Genomic DNA, 23,696 nt, shown 5'->3' on the forward strand with positions numbered 1-23,696 from the left:
AAACACAGAATAAGCTATCAAGAACTTTTTCATGCTTATTGAGGAAAAGAAGTTCCCAGCATTTATTCATAAATTTAGTAAGCCATTGCTTTTTTTAACCTGTTTTTTTAATTAGGTCAGTTTTTATAAAGGCTAGCAAAATTTTAGGTTGCATACAGCTAATCATAATCCGTGCACATACATCATAAAGCACAAGTAAACTACAAAATGCTTATTTAGAATTTAACAATACCTTCAAGGCAGAGATTAGCATTCAGAGTAAATTGTTTCATACATATTTACACATGCAATTTTAACAGTCTTTGCTAATGTTTTTACACAGTTACAAAATTGTCATCACATATTTGCAGCCTCAATTAAAAAAAAAAAAGTATGTTATAGTTTTTGTGAGAATACTTAAATTTGGGAGACAAGTGATCCTTGATACAGTATTACAGAGAGATTGCAGCAATTTTGCAGCAATTTCATTCGGTCCATTTTTATCATTTATGTTATATATAGTGAAGTTAATTTTTTTCTTGACCTGTTCCAGGTGACCTCAGGTATCCTCCCGGCTCATAGCTCACAGTCATATCAGAAAGATATTGGGGTGCCTGACCGTTTAAATCCTTAAAAATGAGCAATAACATTTTTAAATCATCTGTAAGCCAGTGTAGTGACTTCAGCTCAAGTGTTACGTGATCAGATTTCTTTATTCGGGTTAAAACCTGGCAGCTTTATTTTGAAGGAGCTGTAGCTCTATGTGTTTTTTAGGTATTACTGTGAGCAGTGCATTGCAATATTACGGCCGACTAGAAATAAAAGCACAAACAAGTTTTTCAGCACCATCCTGAGATAAGATAGATCTGATGGGGGGTCACGAAATGATTAAAAAACATAAAGTTTGATTACGCTTCAAAGATTTCTCTCATCTTTACTATTTTCTTTTGGAATAATGGACAGTTTTACTTCTTTGGGCCTTAGAAAATTAGTCTGTTAGCCTTTGAGAAGGAAGAATACACAATTTTCTTCCTCTTTTTGTTGTCTCTAATTGCTGTCACATAGATAGATAGATAGATATGCTTTATTGATCTCAAAACTGAGAAATATATAAGCTTTGGTAATGTGTTGTTTAAAGGGTCACAAAGGTATGGGCTGCCTGTGTCCCACACACACACACACACGCACACGCACACGCACACCACACCGGCAGCATTGTTTGACAATAGATATGTGTCTGTGGAAAGAGTTTACTTGCTGCACAGGAAATGTGTCACTGTTTCTCCTCTCCCTACTAAATTCATTTGTTATCCTATTCACCAGTGTTAATCCTGCTTACCCTCTTTTTCCCTCTGTTGCCATGGATATGCTATTCCTATGGCAACTGCAGGCCTTTGCGGATGGCCTCGGGCCCCCACCGTAGAGGACTCTCTGAACCTTTCATTACACATTCCCTTCAAGCTTGCAGACAAATCACACAAGTAGCATGTAACTCTCTAACTGTTGGCCCTCTCTTTGTCTCTCCATCCTGCCTTCACTGCTCATGTCTCTGTGCTGCTCTGCCCTTTACACTACTGTGAAAACAAAATCTGTGATTCCTTTCTAAACACATCATAAATGTTAGAAAATACTTGCTGAAAAAAGACTGGGAACTGTGTAGCACTGAATTGTGGAGTTAGACCAGAGAACAGTTTTTTAATTTTGTATGTCCCGTATGTTTTGGTGAGGCACTGGAGCCATCCTTTATATAATACCTCTGCTGTCACATTTCTGGCCACCTGCTCTTTTCTATAGAATGCATTTCTGTCATAAATAAATAGATAAATAAACAAATACATACATACATACATCAATAAATATGAGTTGGAAATAAATAAATATGACAATGAAATAAATCCGTAATTAGTAAATCTAAATAAATAGGGAAAAGAAATACATGGATACAATTTCATAATAACATACTTATTTTTTGGTGTATTTGTTTATCTATTTATTTAATATTAATAAAAATGGCATTCCATACTTTTTTGTGTGCCCACTCATGCAGCTCTCAGTCAGTAATTTTTCGTTCATATTGGATTCCTCATCACTAGCCACGCCCACCTCATTAAGGTAACTGAGTTCACCTGTTCCTCTTCAGCATTAATACCCCAGCCTCTCAGTCTGATTTCTGATTTGGGACTGATTTCTGTTGCCGGCCCTGCCTGCCTCTGACATGCCTGCTTCGTCTTATCCCTGGTAAACGCACCGGCATTCTGTCCTTGACCTTGAGATCTGCTTCTGCATCTTTGTTTCCTGTTTGCCTGTGGCTGCTTTGCACCGACATCCGAGGCCAAACTACTGTGGGAGTGTTCAGTCAGTTCACCTGTGGTTTTCTGAGGTCCAGAGACTTTGACTATGTCGCCACATGCGCTATTTTGTTTGCGTCTTGTGAGTACTTACCTGCTGGCTTCTCAATCCTCCGTCTCGGCCTACCTTCTGCCTGTCCCCCCATGTGGTTATCACAAGCCTTAAAGACGTTCACATTTTTGCAGCTTGATAGATGCGGTGATGCAACCGCAGTGTAGTTCATTATAGCCTGACATTAGTTTTTAACCTTTTTACTTTTAGGCTTCAATAATCCCGAAAATTGTGTTCATTTGTGAAGATTATCTTGCTTAAAAAAAACTTGTAAGTGTCATAAACGCTTGTTTACTACAGGTATGCTAGGTATCGGGTATCTGCTATAATCCAAAATCCAATGGAAAAATCCCATACGCTTCTTGCCTCGGAAACCAGGGTTATGTTAGCTTCCGGGTTGGCCTACAGAAAAACATCATCCCTGGGGCACTCTATACCACACATTACAGCCGCCACTCAGACAAAAACAAAGAGCGGTGAATTGGAAGACACTAAAATATAATGTATCGTTATCAGCTCTAACATTCGTTATATCTTTAATGTAGTGTCAGCTCCGTCAGCAGACACTCCCCCAGCGTCTCAATACTGCTCATTTTATTATGATTTTGAAACCTAACTTTAAACACTGCAGTTTTTTTCATTGATTTGCATTTGGCTGGGTGGATAATAACATGTTTTTCTGTGGTATGACCATAGACTGTATATAAGGATGGCTTTATAACCTATACTGCAGACAGACACCAGGGGCTGATCGAGATTCAAAAGCCACACTTTGGGGGAACTGTCATGTTGTCCATCTTTATATACAGTCTATGGGTATGACAAACTCATTACACATATTTATTTTTTCTTTAGCCAAACTTCTAAGTCCTTGGTGCACTGCACGTGCAGCCATGTGTTGTTTTGGTGTTCATATTTCCTAAATTACACTCCAGGTATTGACTGCGTTCATTATACTACATGCCGGTGCTGGTAGGAAGCAGGCTGTGATCAGATTTGTAGTATCGCTGTCATTAGAGTCGGCGCCCCAAGCGCTCTAATTTTCGGTGTCAGTGGAAACCAGAGCTCCATCTTTAAAGATGCATGAGACGTCTTGAGCTACGGAGAAAAGACAGAGAAAGTGTTTCTGTGTCAGAGAGAGTGAAAGAAAACGAGCGCAGAGGCTCGTGCAGAGGACAGTGGCAGTGAGGGCCCTGAGCAGTTACAGTGTCAGGACTGTTCACTGTGTGTGTGTGTGTGTCTGTGTGTGTGTGTGTGAGGGGCAGGTGGGGGGCCGCCACCTACTGAATGAACCCCGTCAGTGTTGGGGAGTACCACGGGCTGCGGGTGGGCTCATCCCTGCTCAGCATTGTGGCGGGCTGCATCATCATAGGGGTGTCCAGGGAGTGTGACGCTGATGCTGTAGGAGGGATCTTCCTGGGAGCGGGGGGCCTTGGTGAGTGTGTGTCAAATTTTTTAGGAACTACTGACCCACTTTTGGGAAAAGCATTTGTTAAGAGTCACTGAATGTCTTGATTGCTTTTTGCTTTCAGCCACTAAAACCAGATGTCAATCTTTTTTTATAACTGAATGTTAATGTAAGATTTATTTTTTAGTGTTTAACTGTAATATGAGATCATTTGTTGCCAGCTGTCCGCCATTGGGTCAAACAGACAAGTTTTCATTATGTCACCTACTGGCGGAGGCATTTATTGTTCCACCGTGGCGCAGTGCATTCAGGTAGTTGTATGTTTTCTACATCTCTGAAGCAAAAGTGAATGCCACAGCCATGTAGCACCAATATCAAGTCATGTCAATTTTATTTATAAAGCCCATTATTAGAAATCATAATTTGTCTCGGAGAGCTTCATAGCATACAACATCCCTCTGTCCTTGGACCCTCACAGCGGATAAAAAAATAACTCCCTTTAAAAACCCTTTAACAGGGGAAAAATGGTAGAAACCAACCGTCTCTCTACTGCATAGACAGCCCATTATATAAAAAGACCACCATTCCAGCACTGAAATACTTCAGAAGAAAAAAAAGTATATATAACAACAATTATTATTTGTAGGTATGCAGCTGTGGGATCTGTGAGACCCTAAACAATGAGGAAGTAAAACTTATATATTTAAAAAAAGACATATCTGTTTCAAAATAAAAGTGAAAGATCTGTGGCCTGTGACATTTTCCATTCACCATTATTGAAAAACACACCATGTGATCATTTGATACAACCGTGTAACTGGAACCAGCCTGAGGAGTCACCAAGATAATTACACTGAGAAAGAGAGAGAGAGCAAAGGGCAGGGCTCCTGATCTGAGTGAGACTCATCAGCATGCATAGTTAATGGGAAATGTATTCACACTGATGATCTGATCACCTTTCAATAATTAATTTGTGTTTCTAGTGCGCACAAGTATTTTGCAAATCAAAACTGGGCTCAGCAGTTTGACAGAGGCATTCACTCTGACAGCTAAGTAGAATCTAATTATGTGTTTTGGGGCTTATGTGCCTTGATGCCTCCTCCGACACATAGGCTGACTAATGAGTATGAACAGAGTGTTCTCGGCAGATTCTTTTCACTCCTTCTGCAGTTTCATGACATTTTAAGCACATGCATGCATCACGGCCACCCGCAGGAGCTGCCGGGTTTCTAATGCCAGCTCTTGTGGCTTATAAGGAAAATCAATAACTGTGTTGAATTAGAGCACAGTGCCACTGGGAGGCACACAAGCCCTCCGGTTCAGATATTACTTTATACTTTGAGTTGAGCAGGAAGAAACATCACACAGTGTACGCTAAAAATAATCTGAAGGCTGTATCATCAAACAGTCTTATTGTCGGTCGTGATGTCTACAAGTAAGGGAAAAAGGGAAGAGTTTTTCTTCCTTCTGGTGTGGCTCACATGAAATCTATGGCGCTTGAGCAAATGAGATAAGCTGACTGATTATCAGATATCCCTTTTATAATGAGATTTTTCTTATTGCCTGCATGCACAATATTTTCCTCCACTCCTTGTTTTTTTGCAGTGTCAATTCAGGTCAGGAAATAAACACGATTGATTATCATTTCTTTTGAACCCATGATTGTGACATTCATTTGCACAAACACTGCAAATAATCTGTTCTTATTTATTCAACTAGTATTGACAAGGACACTAAAGTAAAAGTGGTGTGTTTGTATAATTGATCAAGTTAATTATGCTATCTGCTCTGCAGGCCTGCTCATATCGATCTACCCCTTCATAAAAGCCTGGCTGAACATCAACCATATTCTTCCATCTTTCGGTGAGCTGTTTTATGTTTTATTCATTATTTTAATTGGGCAGCACGATATGAGGAAACTGTGATTTGTGATAATGTTGGTGAATTTTATATTATTATTATTATGAATTATATTGTTACCAACACCATCCCAGGTCATTAAATACCGACGCTCCCAGGTGCTCATATATTAATTCCTCATAGGCTAGTACTCTTCATTGGTTGGATTGGTTCATTTTGGATAACAGGGGTGAGATTGGTAACAATATCAGGGTAAACCAATCAGAGGCAAATTAAGGCAGAGTAGGGGGATCATTTCTTCGCTAGTAAAGGCAAATCTTTGACACACCCTTTAATGTCTCTATGTGACGCACAGTTTTCTCCTGGGTGAAAATGGTTAATGTGATTAATGTTGCAAAACCATCAAGGCAAGGCGTGCGCAATAAAACTTCAACAACAAACCTGGTTATGTTTCGAGAAAAACATCATGATTCGTGTTAAAATAAGTACGTAGATGTTGTAATTACCTCGTGTGACGTATATCACAGACGGAAGTATATCAAAAAAATAACCCAATAACTCAAAAAAACTCCTGAGAACAATATTGCAGTCTTGAGCTGTGCTAACATCACTGATGATAAAAAACTATAAATATATATATATATATATATATATATATATATATATATATATATATATATATATATATATATATATATATATATATACATATATATACAGTATATATACTGCAGTCCTAATTTGAAAACTTAACTTCAATATTAAAGCATTTAAACTATAACATTATTATGGCTCTAAAAATGTCTTAACTTTCTAGGAAACTTCAGAGTGCACCCCACACCTGCCAATCCAGCTCCTGAACAACCTGCAGATACACTGAGAAGAGAAGGTGAGTGAGTGTGTGAAACAGCCTTTCTTTAAAGTTCATATAATATTCAAAGATTCGTTGCTCAGTTTGCTACTTTATTGTCAGCTGTCCAGTCTTTTGTTTGTTATTTGCTGAGAGCAAATCTGATACCTGCCTGTACAGCGGAGAGCTGAGGGTTAACACCAGAGAGCGGTGTTGTGTCTAGGTTGTTTATTGCAGAGCATCAGAAGTCGCTCTAATATCTCATGGGGTGCAGCTGAATAATAATTTAAAAACGATGCTTTCTTCTTTCATAGCCACTTTGTCTTGACTGAGATGGAAAACATGATGAGATCAAGGGGAGATGACCTCGTATTAGCATCACACAGCAGTGTACTGTGATTACAAAACGTCTGTTTTAGTGACGACCATCCAACTATAAAAGTATGAAAACAGAACTTGACTAGAAGAACTTCATATTTGTGCTCCAATTAACCCTTTGAATCCTGGGCAAATTGGCTTGATTTCTTTAAAAAAATATGAGGAGAAGGCAATGAGCAACTTAACAAGACATAGCCCGAAAATTATAGTTTTTAAAAATACATATATTTTTTCTGTAACATAATTTGGATTTCATCAAAAATTTTAGGATGTATGATGATATGTTAGTGTTCGGACTTGTGATGAATCCAGGTTGATGTAAAAGTTGCATTAATTCTGGTACGAGTGTTCAGAATGAGGTCGCAACAGGGAAAGAAAGACCTTAAAACAACTTAAAGTTCACGCGGTCCCAAACACCGCTCTCCTGAGGAGACTCCTGCATTCCTTTTTCACCCCTGACAGCACATTGGTCACATGAAGCCTCCCCAAATATGTCAATTTTACACAAATTACTGGCTCATGGAGTCGCACTACTTTTTTAAGGTATATGTACGAACAGTGCATGAGAACTTTCTGATCTGATTTAGGACCACATATGAAATCCAACTAGAAAATATCTGATTCCATGTGATTTATGTTGTTCAAATTGTTATGGGGGGAAAAAAAATCTGAGTCAGATTGGGGTAACTTTGGTCTGCAGTCTGAACAAACTTTTCATGAACTTTCCTGAAAACAAAGGTGGTCTTTAACCTACTGGCTTTCTACATGAAAAATTAAATAGCTTTTAGTATTGTATTATGTTATATTATGTGGGCTTCATCTAACAAATTTAATCTGACTGTTTTTTTAAAAAGCAAAAAAACAGATTTACTGTTGTTTCTTCTTTTTATAGAAAACATGTATTTACAATATCAAACGCTGTAATCTGCTCTCGGCAGGGACTCAGAGTCAGCTAAATCTGGAGCGCTCTAAGAGTCGAATGGGAACCTTTGTGGAAGGCGGACCGATGGCCGACACCAATCCAGACGAGGGGTACTGTATCTGATCTATATTACATCCTGTGAATAATGTTCATGTGGATTAGCGATTTACACACAAGAGCAAGTAGTGATGTGATGACGTTCATATAGTGCAAGAAAGGTGAGGATGAACAGGAGAGGGGCGGTGCTGACTTTGAGGCTAACCTTCAAGATGACAATGTTTCACTCAACTCAGAGAACTTTTAATTCCTTAAATGTGTTCATTTGTTTGATTTTGCCATGTGCAAGTAGAAAAGGATGAGACTTATGCTTATAAAAGAATACATGCTTTCACAGGTAAATGCCCCAAATTATGCAAAGTTGATGCGTCTAATAAATGTAGATTTACCAGATTTGAAGATCCGTTTATTCAACCTAAGCTCTGCTTGGGCGTAAGGTTGTTACTGGTTCCAGTCCTGCTTCTCTGGCAGGTTCAGCGCAGGTCTTGGTGAGAGTAAATTATCCACCTAAGATCCAGCGCTGTGTGATCCAGCAGGAGTCAGTGCTTGGCCTAATTTTATTCTCAATTTGCATGCTGCCTCATCTATTTTTCACTCGCAACATCAGTTTCAAATTTATGCAGAAAACACATTTATTTGAGCTGTGACTCAAGAAGATCAGTGAGCTTCAGTTGGTTGTTCGCTATGTATGAAACTGTTTCTCCCGAGGCCAAAAAATACATATTTTTCCTCCAAACTACCAAACAAGCTCACTACAATTACAGCTCAGCTACAGAGGACACCGCTGATGCTCATGCACTTCTGCGAGATGATATGGCTGGTGGATGAAATTCGGTAGAAAAAAAAGTTCCCATAAGAAACTGCTTACAACAAGATCTGCAGATTATCTTGAGTAGCCGGGTCATGATTTCTGGAAAGAAACATTGCTGTTGAGATTTTCAAATTTTCAGCTTTTTTTATTTTAGTTAATGTTTTTTTGGCCGAGTGCCATCTAGTTCAATTATATTGAAAAATAGGCAGATATCTCTACGGCAACTCACACCAAAATAATTTTGACTGAAAAATAGCACTACGGGTAAAAAGAAAAATGTTTCTTTTATTTTTGATTTTGGGGTGAACCGTCCCTTTTAAATGAAGTAGTTGAGATCATCACTGCATTCACTATCACTCGATTTTGTGACACTACTTTCTAAACTATGTCATCTGTCCACAAATGCTGCTGGACTTTTTTTTTATGTTTCTCAAATTCTCATTTAAATGACCCAAAAATAATTAATATAAACATAATAAACTGAAACTTCAAAGACTTTTTGTGACATACATATTTTCAGTTTGTCCGCACAAACGTCTACTTGGACTCAACGATAAACTGATTAGATTGTGGTAGCCATAGGTTAACCCTTTGAAACCTAAGAAAATTAGTCTGATTTTTTTTTTTTCAAAAGCATGGGGAGAGGGTAACTTAATATGACCTTGCACAAAAATTAGCAAGAAACTAGTAAAAAGTTCCAAGAAAATTACCTGAAAATAAACATGTATAAAATAAAAGTGTATTTATCTTGTATATTTTGACTTTTTTCTGTAACATTGTGTTAAATATGAAATTTTATTGTAATTATAAATTTAGTTTTCTAGACATTTTTCACCTGGATGTACAATTCTTTAATAATCTTTTTTTAAAAAAACTTCTTTTGGGGTAGTTTCCTTCTCACCTGTTACTAATTTCTTGCAATTTGTGGGACATTTCTTGCCATTTAGTCATTGCTTTTTTCCCCCATGTTTTCAAAAGAAATCAAATCAATATGCTCAGTTTTCAACTGGTCAAATAGCTTGTGAAATGCTTGAACTGAAGGCTGGGTCCAGGTCTCAAAGAATTAAAGGTCAATGTCCTCGTGACCTCGTCTGTCTCATTCTTGTGAGTGCAATATCTCAAGAACGTCCTTAGGGATATTTTTTTTCAAATTATGGAATTATCAATTAATTATGAAATAACTGATGCAAAATAGCCCTTAATCTCAAAATTCACCAGTCCATTAAAAAAACAGGGGTGTTTCTCTTTAAATTTTGGATGACTTAGGGGAGGAACATAATATAGGCTGTCATAAACTGAAGATATCGTAAACAAGATGCCTTTTAAATGATTGTTTTAGTTCAGCTTCATCAGACGAACACGCAGATAATACCACATGCTCTGCTTACGTGAGTCTTGCTCTGGTGTGTTGCAGGACATCAGACATGCCAGACGTCTTATCTAGACGGAAACTCAAGCAACCACCAGATCAAGACCTGCCATGATGTCATCACGTCGTTATCAATCACTTACATAATTTAACTTCCCCGCTAAATCTTTTTCAATCATTTTCTTTCAAATGTAGGAGTAAATATGTTAATTTTATGTGTAATTGTTGTATTAGTTCAACTTTTCCTGTTTACTGAGATCGCCCCATGATATAGCCCTTATGTGGTCTAATAAACGTCTCCAAAGACTGTGATTGTTATTGAGGTACTTCTATACTTCCTGCCAACGAGTGAAGCAAATTAAGCCCAGTAGTCCCACTTGTGTGCAGCTCATCTCATCATCTCACAATGTTCTCAGCCGCCAATTAAGAAATGATTACAGTCGTTATGTGATGATGGGACTCGTACAGATTCAGCTCAGGTTCCCGTGCTCGCATTTGTCATGAGCGAAACAAATTGGAATACATATATACAGACACACATATACAGACACACACACACACACAAACAGATACATGTGTTGCATGCACACAGTGAACTGCACCCCTGCAGTGAAACATAATACATTGATATTCAGGACAGCACAGGCAGAATGGCTGCTGCATGGAAAGCGGCGTGGCGGAGAACGCTGTGCTCTGACAAAATTGTGGCGTGCTGTGAGGCTGAATAATGTCGACAACAGGAGCCCAAGGACTCTGCAGAGCCTTGATGACAACCAGCAGTTTGATTGTCAGGCCTCAAATCACAGACAAATCACTCTGTGTCTGTGTGGAAATTAACAACTGAGGGACACATAACAAATGCCTAATTGCACATTATCCAGGATTGGTTAAAGGGACAGTTCACCTCAAATCAAAAATACACAATTTTCCTCTTACCTTCTGTTCATCAGTCTATATGTTTTAGTGTGAGCAGCAGAGTGTTGGAGACATGGGTCAAAGAGACATGTCTTCTTTAAAATATAATAAAACTAGAGGGCACTCAGCTTGTGGTGGTGAAAGCGGCAAATAAATTCAATTTAAAATCTCAACAGCAATGTCTGTAGGAACTATTTTCTTTCTACCAAACTACATGCACCAACTTTATCACAGTAGAGAAGGGAGTGTGCATCTACCACTCGCTCACCCAGTGCCGCTGAGCCAGCTACTGTTACAACTCCGCTACCAAAGAGGACGCAGTTGATGTCCGTGTATGCTTCTTTCTGCACGGTGACGCGGTTGGCGGATGTAGTTCAGTAGAAAGAAAATAGTTCCTCCATGAAATGGCTCACAAGGTCTGTGCGTTATATTGAGTAATCAGGTCATGATTTCTGGAAAGAGACATCGCTGTTGAGTTGTTCAGATGTTTTATCCCCAAGCCGAGTGCCGTCTAGCTCCATTATATTGGCGAGAAGACACACATCTCTATGGTCGATATCTCTAACACTCGGCAACTCACACCAAATGATAGAATGATAAATTGTGTTACACGTAAGAGGAAAAATATGTATTTTTGAATTTGAGTGGAACTGCCCCAATAAAATGATTGCCAATTAAAATATTTTTTTTTTAGAAAAGGTGTAAACAATTTCAGCACCTGTAAACCACCCAGTCGTACCCAGATGCCTGTTAAGAAAATCAGAAGGTGTTGAGGGCTGATAAGGACTAACCTTAAAACCAGAACAGGAGACATTGAAAGGGACAGTTCACCCAAATCACTAACAAAACCTTCTCAATTACCCCCAAGAGGCAGCCACATAAAGTGCTCACTTAATTTATTTTGATTTACTTAATTTAAGAGATTTTGAGTTTTGTTTTATCTTTGAGTTTTCTTTCAAGTCTGAATGCTTCAGACTAGAACTGAATTTCGATGTAGAGGATGCAAACCACAGATGTTTATGGCCAATATGGTTAAAAGTGCTGGAGCCAGACACTAAGGAGACCTTGTGTTGCTATGGTTGCATAGTACATCTAAAGAAACAAAAAACAAGCTGAGTTTAACCTCTTAAGATTTTCACTCAAGGTGAACTTCTGTTGGAAAAAACCCACTGCTTTAAAAAACCCTGACATTTTAAACATGCAGTGAAAAATGCAGAGAAAAAATGAACCTTGAGTGAATATTTGTCATGGGTGACAAAAAAGACAAGTTAGTTAATTAGTTAGTAGTTCCCGTATTTGTATATACATATATTTGTTCATATCAGGATGTATTTATTTGTTTTGATGTTTATTTAGACATTTATTTACAGATTTATTTCAGTATTTATTTATGTTTTTGGATTTATGTCAACATTTACTTATTTGTTTATTTATTCTTCAGTCTTTTTCCATCTTCCACAGTATATACCTGCAATCTTGTTGGCTTATTTATTAAGTAATGATTCAGCACCCAAAGAATTTTCACCACCTGACAACAGTAAGACTATTTTAATGTATGACTTACATAATTAATGCAATTCATTTCTGATTGATTTTAATTAATGAAAAGAGAGCATCCAGATTTAATGGTGTGATTAAAACATGGTATCAGGGACAATTATTGTTAATTAAATTTCAAAGAAAAAAAAATCAGCAAGAAGTAAAGTAAAGCAACAGTCTTCACCCTCAACACACACACACACACACACACACACACACTGTCTCTCTCTCTCTCTCTCACACACACACACACACACACACACACACACACAGGTTGAAGGCTGGTAAAGGACGGATCGGTCCACAGAGGAGAGAGAGGATGCTGCGCGCTGCAGATCAAAAACATGCAATCATGAAATATGACGACCTCACACCGACTACCGGAGAGATGCCTCGCGCATTTTAGCGGTTTCCCTCCATTTCCGTTGCAGGATGACCTGTCAGGTGTTACGTGCGTCTCGGTCCACACCAGAAGCGGCGCGCTGTGTTGCGTCTGTGTGTCAACTCAGAAGAAATGCCATCTCAACCAAGTGATCTTCCGTCTCTTCCTCTCGGATTTTGATCACCGTCAGCAGGTCGGATCGCCTCGCTTTTTATGTTTCCGTGGCTGCTGATTGAATGGCTGTCATGACTTGTGCCCTCAGGACCGTGAAGATACGAAAGCAGGATGAAAATCCCTCCTTTGGCGTTTATGCGTCCTTCCAACCTCTCAGTAATTACAGCCGGTAATTAGACTGGGAATCTCGGTGAAATTTACTGATCAAACAATGGGCAGACCTTCATTGTATCGACATAAAAGGTAAGATTTTTTTACGTATTAAATTTACAGGCAACACATCAGTGCAGCAAGTATGCATTTAAATGCACTGTTTGCAATACAGGCTATTCGGTGTCAAAGATTTGCACAATTTACAAAAGATAATATCGCCAGTTTCTGTTTGCACTGTGTGCTGTTGCATGCTGGAATGAAAAGACTGATTTGATTGCAACTAAATACAGTGATACAGTGGCCTAGCTGGCACAAATGAAGCAGCTGCAGTGCCACTGCACGCATTTAAAGCCTTAAAACAAGATCAAATACACAGCAAACATGTTGAATTATTGAGCTGCACTCATGACTTTTTAAAACTGGTGGTGCAAGAGTCACAGGGTCTCATTTATTCTGTGGGATCATACAAAGATAGACATCAAATTCTACCAATACCTCTCATCCGCTAAACTCTCATTTCACTGTCTTTGTCTACCTCAGTTAACACTTTGAAACCTGGAGCAACATCACTTTTCTGGTGCTACTTTCAGATGCCTTTTGCAATTATTTAAGCCTTTGGAGCTTAAACAAATTTTTGTCATTTCTTTAAAATATAGAGCAAAAGGCTATGTGTAACTTGGTAAGAAATGTTCCACATATTTTAATAAATTAATAAAATCTTAAAAAACAACACAAAAAACACTTGGGAATTTTTTTAGGGTAAATGTATAGGGGAAAAGATAAATATCATAATTACATATTTAGAATTATTTTAATTTTTAATTATTTTTTTCCAAGTTTTTTTTTACCTAGTTGCTTTTTTAAAAACTTTCTTTTCTTTTGTGTTGACATTATTGTTTGTTTTTGTGGGTTTTTTTTGTTTGTTTTTTTAAAAATAATTTGCAGGTAATTTTCTTGTATGTTTTACTAGTTTCTTGCTAATTTTTGGGTCGTTTCCTCTTTCATTGCTTGTTGCCTTCTTCCGGTGATTTTGGATTAATCAGGCCGAATCTGCTCAGGTTTCAAAGGGTTAAAAGACATGTTTACTTTTCTTGTGTTTAACATGAACAAAAAAAAAAACTAAATTGCGTTTTTTAAAAAAAAACAGTAGTTTTCAAGATGTCAATGTACAGTATTCTTAGCTGTGTCTTCAACATAGGCATAGATTAGTGGGGGGACACAGGGGGCACGTCCCCCTCAATGTCAAGGCTCTTCTTATGCACAGTAATGCATTAAAATGTACACATATCCCATGTAATCATGAGACAGTTATTTGTGCATAACCCACATATTTGGGAAGGCTGAGATCATGTGATAAATTCAGACGGTCAGACCCGTGTGAAAATATGTAATTTTAAGGTACACTGTCGCCATGTTTCTTTTTTTCTCAGCCTAACCTGTGTAACGTTTTTGGTTAACTGGTTGACTTTACATTGAGTGTGTGTTGTCATTTGTGGGGCACAAATTTGCAGGATATCCTAACTGTTGGGTGAGGATCAATGTATCCTCATACAAAGGTTTCTACGATATCCTACCAATTCAGATCAATATTCTATCAATAATAGAAATCAATAAAAACATGAGAGGAGGAGAGGACTTTCATTTTGAAAATATAAAGATAAGACCACCCTAAATTTATGCAGCAAAGGCATAAATTAGCAGTCCATAGAAATCCACCAGAATGCAGCAAATCAGTGTCCTGATAAAACCATCCTGATGACGTGAGCTCAAAATTTTGTTTCTCTCTCTGAATCAGTCCGCACCAAAGACTGTATATAAAGATGTCTGACCAGAAACCATCTTTGGGAAAGATTTATTTGGTGTGTACTTTGAGTTTTTAGTCCCGTTTACTAACATGGAGGGACGGGCTTTATGACCTTTACTGTAGTCAGACAAGAGGGGGCGCTCGAGATTGAGAAATCACACTCTGGGGGAATTATTGTCCATCTTTATATACAGTCTCTGGTCTCGACCCTCTGTCGCCCCAAACACGCCGTTTGTGACCAGTAAGTCTACTCCTGTACTATAAGAGCCAACTTCATCTGTACCCCTCACCTACATCATTGTATTATCATGAAATGTGTAATTTTTGGAGTATCAGGACAGAGTGATGCATGTTCAGAGCTCATTGCTGGATTAAAGAGACGCTCTCAGGGAGGACACTCCACTGTGTCCACAGTGGTCTTTAGACAGCTGTACAGTGACACTGGTGCACAGAACAAGAGCAACATATTGAGAGTTTCTGCCATTTTTCATATCTAAAAATGCTTACAGCTGTCCTCTTTTGTCCTGTTTCATCTACAGACAAAGACCTTTCCTGGCTGTGAATTCATTTAAACATTGCCATGGAGAAGAGTTCGGACTAAAACACGGGGAAATTTGATAACACAGTGGAGGACCGAGAGCCTGGAGGTGACGACATGGTCATCACCGATAGAAACACCCCTGTACTTAAAAAGGAGCCCCAGAGTAAGACGAGGAGGAAGTCCCGCCCTCATGGCCTGCCGTCTCCGGCGCTCTGCTGCGCCTGCGGCCTGTGCATCATGCTGGCTGGACTCAACATCACCCTGGTGGGAGCGTTCGCCTTCAGCACACTGGTGCCTTCTGCCAACCCCCCGATCATCATCGGACCTATCCTTCTGCTGGTGGCCTTCTCCTTTTTTGGCGCCTGTTGCGTGTGCAGCCGCCTCCCACCTCCCCACAGCTCACGGAGGTCTAAAGTGGGTGGCAGGGGTGCGGGGCTGATGGGACACGGCGGGCTGGCTGGTGGGGCGGTGTTTGAAATAGAGACCAGCGAGCACACGCTGCAGGATACTACAGCTGTGCAGCTCAGCCCCACATCCTCCCCAGGGTCATCCCGGGCGTCAAGCCCAGGAAAAGAGGCTCCTGACGTGGCTCCGCCAGGGTCCTGTAACCACGTCACCATGGAGACCAACGGCCCTTTTTCTGTTTCCACCACCGCAGTCTACTCAGCCTCCGCGGCAGCAGGAGGGGAGGTGAGGCTCAACCTGCCACGTGAGGAAGTGGTCGCCTAGCAGAGCAGAAACTCTTCCAGGGCCGGAGCGCTGCCAGTGTAAATATCCTTCTGGGTCGAGGGCTCGCTGAGTGTGATCGTGTCCTCTAGTTTACGTGGTGCCATATTTCTGGTTGTGAACAGTATGCTTTTATTTTTATTTTTTTATTTTTTTCTCTGCAGCCAACAGGTAATTAGCATGCAAAGTCAATAAAACATCCAAGTGTTTGTGGATCACAGGAATTCAAATTCCTACCTCTCTTGTGCTGTTTTTTCCTACAGGTCTTTGTTTTTTAACATGGGGCATTATGAACAGTTTTCATGTCTGAAACCATAAACATTTACCTTTCACTGCTAACCTCACCTGTCAGCAGTGATTTCAGAGGGCTGGAATGAAAAACTATGATTGCTGATTTGTTCTGAAAAGATTAGATGTGAAAGGTCAACAGTAAACAGTGCGGGTACGTCTGTAGTGACACTTGGCATTTTGTTTGCCATTCTCTTGTTTTGGGGGCGTCAGATATTATAGGTCGCAGGGGTCCCAAAGCAATATCCTCTCACCTGAGAGGAAATTCTCTTCGTTTATAGTTCTTTTCACAAGTAAGTGACTACACACTACTTGTCTACAGCCAATACATTCATAGTGATAAACATATTTACAACCGGCAATTTAATTGTATTAATCGATGTATGCAGGCATATTTAAAAAATACTAATTATCCTAAATGTGAGAGCACATTTATTTCCTGCTCACATTTTCTGATTCGTTCAATATTCCACCAGTTCAGACCTACATGCTTGGCAGTTTAATCTGCAACCTCACCACTAGATAGCACTCAGTCGTACACACTGGACCTTTAATTAACCTCCACTGAACCTTGTATTCATAATACAGGCGAGCCAAGAAGTCTGCAAGTGTTTAGTTGTTCAGACGGCATTAAAAAGTATACTCTCCCCATCACTGTGATGTCTTTTTGTCAGCTGTGAACTCGACTGGTCAAAAGAGACATTCAAACCCAGATTTCCTTTGACAGGAAAGTTGCCTTAGACTGAGATATCAGGATTAAACTAATGAGGGCTATAAACAAAAGGGCACAATAGCATTTTTCCTCAGAAAGCCGTTGTTTGGCTCTGGATTTCTATTCCATATTGTTAGGAAAGCCTCAACAAGTTTCTGATTTGTTTGTGTGTGGGTAAAACAAATGCATGCAAATGGCTTTAATGTTCCCAGCAGAAATGTATCTGGAGCAGGAGAGCAAACACCTGCGTACAGATTCACCATCCAGTGACCCGAGCGATCACGTATACAGTTTAAACCCTCGTTATTTGTAACACAACTCTGCCAAAACTCTCTCTCTGTCTCTCGTGCCGAGCTTATATTTTTGCATGTTTGGAGAACTGAGTCATGGAAATGCAAACAGTTGTGAACTATTGGTGTTATGTGTGTGTTTTAATTTGTGTAGCACTTCTACAAAAGTCTGGAAAATGTAATGGATAGAATATTTTTGTGAAGATCATAATTTGTTTATTTAAAAAAAAAAAGAGTAATGATCCAAATGTGAATCCTTCAAAATAAATAAATAAATTAAAAAGTTCTTTCAGTAGAACATGTGGTTTCTCATTGTGCATGACACTACTATGCTGTATTTTATGTCATCATGATATAAAAAATATATAAACTGGATTTGTTAAATGTTCAAATTTTAAACAAGTTAAGTGTGATCTTGAAGGATAATATCAATTTTTGAGGGCATGAGCATCTTTAAGAGCATTATTTTAGGGTTCCCACGAGTCTTTGAAATCCTTGACAGTCTCTGAACTTGAGGGCGGATTAAGGCATTGAAAGTGCTTAAATTAAAATATCTTTTGAGCTTTGGCAAAATGCAGATTGAAAAGACATAAAGCAGAAAATGATTTGTGATATTGTTTTCAGCTTTTAGTTGTGTCATCTCTGCTGAGAAAAAGGTTGAAAATGTGTTCTTAAGAAACAAACAAGAAATGTACCCGCTCCTTGAACACATCACAACAAAATGACCTTGAATGAAGATCTCAGCACGAGCTCCATCTGGCTCCTTCACAAGTGTTTGAATGCAGCAGCATCATTCAGGCCAAAGACATACATGGGCATGAAAAGTTAGGGCCCCTGACTGAAAGGGCCCTAAGAATGGTACAGTGAGGTTATATGTATATATGTAGGTATTTATATTTATTTTTATATACACATTTTTGCAGCTTTATCTGCATTTTTGTCTTGTCATCACATATTTAATCCACATTTAGTTAAATTGTTATCTTTTACTGTTTTTGTCTTTATGTTTTTATGAATGGGAGCCTACTGGGTACCAGGTGATCTGTCAGGTGATCTGTCAGGTGACCTGTCAGGTGACCTGGTGTAGTAGTGTTTGAAGGTGTGTGTCTGCATTGGCTGCCATGCTTCAGCTGGATATATTTTCCTCTCCCTGCCTCAATAAGAGAGACTAAAAACCCAATTAAACCAGGTAATATTAATAAAATGTTTAGTGTGTTTCTGTTGTAGCTGTGTTTTTATCTGAGGGTGAGAGGGAGGAGACCTGCTTCTACACCTGTCAGCAAAATCAGAAGACAATTTAGGCATTAAAACGGTAAAAATGTTCCCCCTGCTTTGTGATAATCTGTAATGTCTTTTAGGAAATAGGGTTATAAACCATCAGAAAATGTGTTTTGTCCAGCTTGGGCATCAATGGTGCACTTTTTACGCAATGTTTTATTTATTATTTACTATGCTGGACACAGCCCTGTTACCAATACTCTGGCATCTGAAAACGTACATTATATAACCTTGTTTTGTATTAATCATTTACCAATGACTGAAAAAAGTCACATTCATGTTGAATCTTCACGATTAAAAGTACAAATAATTAAAAATGCAAGGGCTGAGTAAATGGATTCAAATTATTTTTCATAATAGTAATATGGTGACAGAGTTGAAAATAGAGTAAGAGTTGCACACTGGCAGGGTTGAATGAATACATTACTATTGATAGCAGATAATGACATAAATTTATCAAATATACTCAGAACCACATGAATGTTGTTCAACATTTGCAACATTCTTACTTGCAAACCAATACTAATCTTAACTTTTTCTCAGGAATAGTTGCTCGCTGTCACAGTCAAGGTAAAGGACAAGCATAATTGTATATCATATTATATTATATTACTGAAGAAAGAAAACTTTGAATTTAATACTAGTTTGTCAATGACAGTCAGATAAGACTGAACAGATTGGAAAAAAATATGAAAATTAGAAGAGCAGAAATAACTTTTGTCTGCAAATTTATTCATATTTATTCACAAATTCAGTTACGTCACAAACATAACGAGGACACTGCAAACAAAACATGAAAAAAAACAAAAAGACAAAACTAAGACCAAAAAAACCATGCAGAACAAACTATATACAACTATTTCCTTAAATACATTAGGGGAATCGACCAATATTAAAGAATAACAAACGTCTGATGTTTTCTCAGCTTTGCTGTCCTTCAGTCAATGGTTGGATGTAATGTTCTATTTCTATTTTGAATTCTTGTATTTTGGGTTTCTTTTGAGTCCATTTACATTTATTAATGTAATATTTCCCATTAAAAAATATATAAATTCAAAATATTTTTTTCCTACAATCAAGTCCATTTTTATCATTCAAAAATATTATATGCCATTTTTTTCTAATTGAAGCCTTGAACTAGTCTGTTTTTTATATTATTGTTTTTCAGACTGAGTTCCTGACGTCTTCAACAGGTCAGCTCAAAGTTGTCCAGACAAAATGAGTTGAAGCAAAAGACAGTTTGAACGTCCTGAATGAAAACAATAAAGGTGAGCGCACTTTATGACTGTATCCCACCATTGAACGGTGTCAGTGGAATGACTGATAAAAGCATATTTAACACAACAGTGGTTCTTAATTTGTTTTGATAATTAATACTAGCCTACTGTAAAACTTCAGTTAATAACGTAGGCTATTGTAAGCTTAAATCATTGAACTCAGCAGGCTTATTATTGGGGACAGGCCTCTGTGTGGGATGGACTGTTAATGGCTTTTACACAAAACTTGCTCAGCAAAGATGAAAAATACAATCAAATTGTTTATGTAACATTTTGAGACCTGGGCAAATTGGCTTTATTTGATCAAAAAATATGTAAAGGATGTAATGAGCAACAAAAGAAGAAATAACCCAGAAGTTAGCAAGAAAATTACCTGAAAATTTGCCAAAAAAAATTCCAAACAAAAATAATATTTAAAAAAAATTCTGTAAAATAATTTTAAATATATAATTATGAATATAGTTTACTTAACATTTTTAAGATACAACTTTTTTGATCCCTCACTGGGGGAATTTTCTTGTTCCAGCAATTTACGGATAGAAAAAGGATTGAATCAAAATAAGCATGGCAGAAAATGAAATACACAAAGAATGATAAATAATAAAAAATAAAAATTAAAATAATAAATAAAATATATAATATATATAAATAAATATATAATATAAATAATATATATAAAATATAATAAATAAAATAAAAACTAATAAAAAATAAAATCTAATAAAAGTAAAAGTACTACTATTCACAGTAATAATAAAGACTATATATACTTCATTACTTACTGCCCCACATACCAGTGTGACCTATGAGGACAGAGTACACAGGATAACTTTGCTCAGAAAAACTAGTGAACACATAGTGTGTAGCAGTATTGTAAATATAAAGTGAAAATAAATTTAAGATGGAATGTAATGAAATAAATACAACACAATACATCCCCGAGGTGTACAATGCAAAGTCTGTCAGTCAGGTGTGAGGGTAAAGTTACCGGTTTAAAGTGGCTGAACTCCCTGGGGTGCGCAGTCTTCGGTGGTGAAACCACGCAGGAAGTTTCCTACAGGACAGAGATTTTTTCCAGGCTAAGGCTCAGATTGAAAATGTGCAGAACCATCTCATAGAGCTGATGTGCACAGTCCTTAAGCAGCATGGAGCTGATGCTGTCTGTGGCTTTCCTTAGCCAACAGTAATGCAGTGGAGCGGTGTGAGGACTGTGCAGTTGATGTTCCAAGTATTGTGTGGAAGGGGTGCTTTTTCCCCGGCTTTTTTAAAAATAGTATCCGCATCTACTAATCTCTTTTTTGCATCTCTCCTGTTTGCTATGTCCATAATACCATCTTCTCTAGTGCTCAGTTAATTTTCAGTAAAATTAACTGAGTGATTGAACTGAAGAGGATCTTACCAAGACAACGATGTGTGTAGTATCCATTGTCCATATTGACAAAAGTTTAAACATATATACATACTGCATGTGTGATTTAAGCAGCAACTAATGTTAACTCCAGCAGGTGGCCAACAACCCGATTTTATACATCCAAAGAACTTCGATGAATGGCAACCAGACCGAGCTTCTAATTGAGACAGGCCTTTATTTGTCAAAATGTGTCGCCACATCCAGCTTGTAAAAAACACACTTCATTCAAAGTCAGAAACAAAATGAAACTCACAAAAAAACATCTTGGATCATCATTTCACTGTCCTCAGATGTCAGCTAGATCTTATTCCTTGGTCTTTATCTGAAGCAGCACTTCCAAGCACACTGTCGATGCAAATTCTAATTCTAACTTGTGGGTATTGTATGATGCCATCAGCAGCAATATGCCATACTGGATGAAATTTTCATAGTAGCTGCTGATTTTAAATAAAATTTGAAAAGATAAACACCAAAATGCTCTTCCTGATTTATGAATCTCTTTGCTGATTTTAATTAAGACATCCTTCAACCCCAAAAATGTAGCAGTATCAAGGGCAAATTTTAATTTCCTTTTTGAAACTTTGTCTAAAAAAATGACTAATAAATCTACCTTGTACCTTGTATTTAAAACACAATATACCTTCAAAACAAGCACATCATTTTACATAGACCAAACAACAATACTATTTATTTTTTGTTTTTTATTTAAGGTAATAGAGTAAATTAAGAAGACGAATGGAGACCAACTCCAAATCTTCTGCCAGTGCCTTGGTCAGGAGCACCGACAGGAGTAATTAACTTAACATTCATGTTTTTGATGGTGGGGGAAACCAGAGCACCTGGAGTAAACCCACCCAGACACGGGGAGAACATGCAAACTCCACACAGAAAGGACCTGGGATGGCCAGGACTCAAACCCAGGACCTTCTTGCTGTGAGGAAACAGTGCTAACCACTGATCCTACGTGCCGCCAAATGGTAAATATACTGTACCTGTATTGCACTTTTCTAGTTTCCAAATCCAGAGTGTTATGACGCAAAGTACATGCTGTATTGGTGGCTGAATTTTTTCTGTTTCAGCAGGTGGTCCACCCTGCGAGAGAGAAAATCAGTATGCCGTGAACTAAGCAGAGCTGTAGGAGGTTATGCATGCCTTCAGCATCTCAGGACAAATCTCATCCACACCAGGTGTCTTGCCACTGAGGAGCTTTTTGACTACCTCAGTGACCTCTGCCAGGAATATGGATGAAGGTTCCCGAGTCTTCAGACTCTGCCTCCTCCACGGATAACGTGAAGGTAGGTGTCAGGAGTGCCTCAAAGTGTTCCTTCCACCGTTCGACAATATCCCCAGTCCGGGTCAGCAGTTCTCCTCTCCTGCTGAGGACAGCCTGAGACAAGCCCTGCTTCCCCTTTCGGAGGATTCTCATGGTTTGTCAGAACTTCCTTTAGGCCGATCGAAAGCCCTCCTCCATGGTCTCCCCGAACTCCTCCCAGTTTATGCTTTGGCGACCTCCTCTGCTGCAGCTCTTCTGGCCAACTGATACCTGTCTGATGTTTCCGGAGACCCCCGTGCCATCACAGCCCGGAAGGCATCCTTCTTCAGCCTGACAGCCTCCTTCACCACTTGTGTCCACCAGTGGGTCCTTAAGTTGCCGCCACAAAAGGCACTGATGACCTTCTGACCACAGCTTCTAGCAGCCACCTCTACAATGGAGATTTTGAACACGGACCACTCAGACTCCATGTCCCCAACCTCCGCCGGGATGCATGAAAAGTTCTTCTGGAAGCGCGAGTTGAAGATCTGGTCAACAGGGGCCTCCGCCAGACATTCCCTGTTCACCCTCACAAAACGCTTGGTGTTATCGGGTCTGTCCAACCACCTTCTGCGCCACCTGATCCAACTCACTACCAGGTGGTGATGAGCTCTGCTCCTCTCTTCAACCGAGTGTCCAAGACATACGGCCGCGGATCAGATAATATGACCACAAAATTGATCATTAATCTTTGGCCTAAGAAGCTCTCGTACCAGGTACACTTATGAGCATCCCTGTGCTCGAACATGGTGTTTGTTATGGACAGTCCATGACTGGCATAGAAATCCAATAATAAACCACCACTCGGGTTCAGATCGCGCAATCTGTTCCTCCCAGTCACACCCCTTCAGGTCTCTCTG

General features: G+C 38.7%; 2 protein-coding genes across 3 annotated transcripts; both read left to right on the forward strand.

The window, feature by feature from the left end:
- Window positions 1-2,127: 2,127 nt before the first annotated feature.
- Window positions 2,128-10,346, forward strand: kncn (kinocilin). 2 transcript variants are annotated; one of them, XM_042498481.2, is made up of 6 exons: window positions 2,128-2,217; window positions 3,645-3,814; window positions 5,582-5,650; window positions 6,465-6,536; window positions 7,814-7,907; window positions 10,080-10,346. In XM_042498481.2, the coding sequence occupies exons 2-6, from the start codon at window positions 3,667-3,669 to the stop codon at window positions 10,147-10,149; spliced, it is 453 nt and encodes a 150-aa protein (XP_042354415.1). In that variant the 5' UTR covers window positions 2,128-2,217; window positions 3,645-3,666; the 3' UTR covers window positions 10,150-10,346. The 2 variants fall into 2 exon arrangements, with proteins under 2 accessions (XP_042354415.1, XP_087941339.1); XM_088085213.1 differs by having other exon boundaries at window positions 2,161-2,217; window positions 3,639-3,814.
- Window positions 10,347-12,762: 2,416 nt separating this feature from the next.
- Window positions 12,763-17,844, forward strand: tmem275a (transmembrane protein 275a). The gene is made up of 2 exons (XM_042496978.2): window positions 12,763-13,287; window positions 15,541-17,844. Exon 2 carries the CDS (start codon window positions 15,657-15,659, stop codon window positions 16,269-16,271), a length of 615 nt encoding a protein of 204 aa, XP_042352912.1. The 5' UTR covers window positions 12,763-13,287; window positions 15,541-15,656; the 3' UTR covers window positions 16,272-17,844.
- Window positions 17,845-23,696: the final 5,852 nt, after the last annotated feature.

This window comes from Plectropomus leopardus, chromosome 12, assembly GCF_026936395.1.
Source record: "Plectropomus leopardus strain MGB_pleo_1.0 chromosome 12, ASM2693639v1, whole genome shotgun sequence".
In the NCBI taxonomy this organism is placed as follows: Eukaryota; Metazoa; Chordata; class Actinopteri; order Perciformes; family Serranidae; genus Plectropomus; species Plectropomus leopardus.

What these genes read in the sequence shown, in the direction of transcription:
- tmem275a (XM_042496978.2), top strand. Translation starts at nt 15,657, where the DNA reads ATGGTCATCACCGATAGAAACACCCCTGTACTTAAAAAGGAGCCCCAG.
- kncn (XM_042498481.2), top strand. Translation starts at nt 3,667, where the DNA reads ATGAACCCCGTCAGTGTTGGGGAGTACCACGGGCTGCGGGTGGGCTCA. An exon ending in CCTGGGAGCGGGGGGCCTTG is followed by an intron (nt 3,815 to 5,581) that starts GTGAGTGTGTGT and finishes TCTGCTCTGCAG; the next exon opens with GCCTGCTCATATCGATCTAC. An exon ending in GACACCAATCCAGACGAGGG is followed by an intron (nt 7,908 to 10,079) that starts GTACTGTATCTG and finishes GGTGTGTTGCAG; the next exon opens with GACATCAGACATGCCAGACG.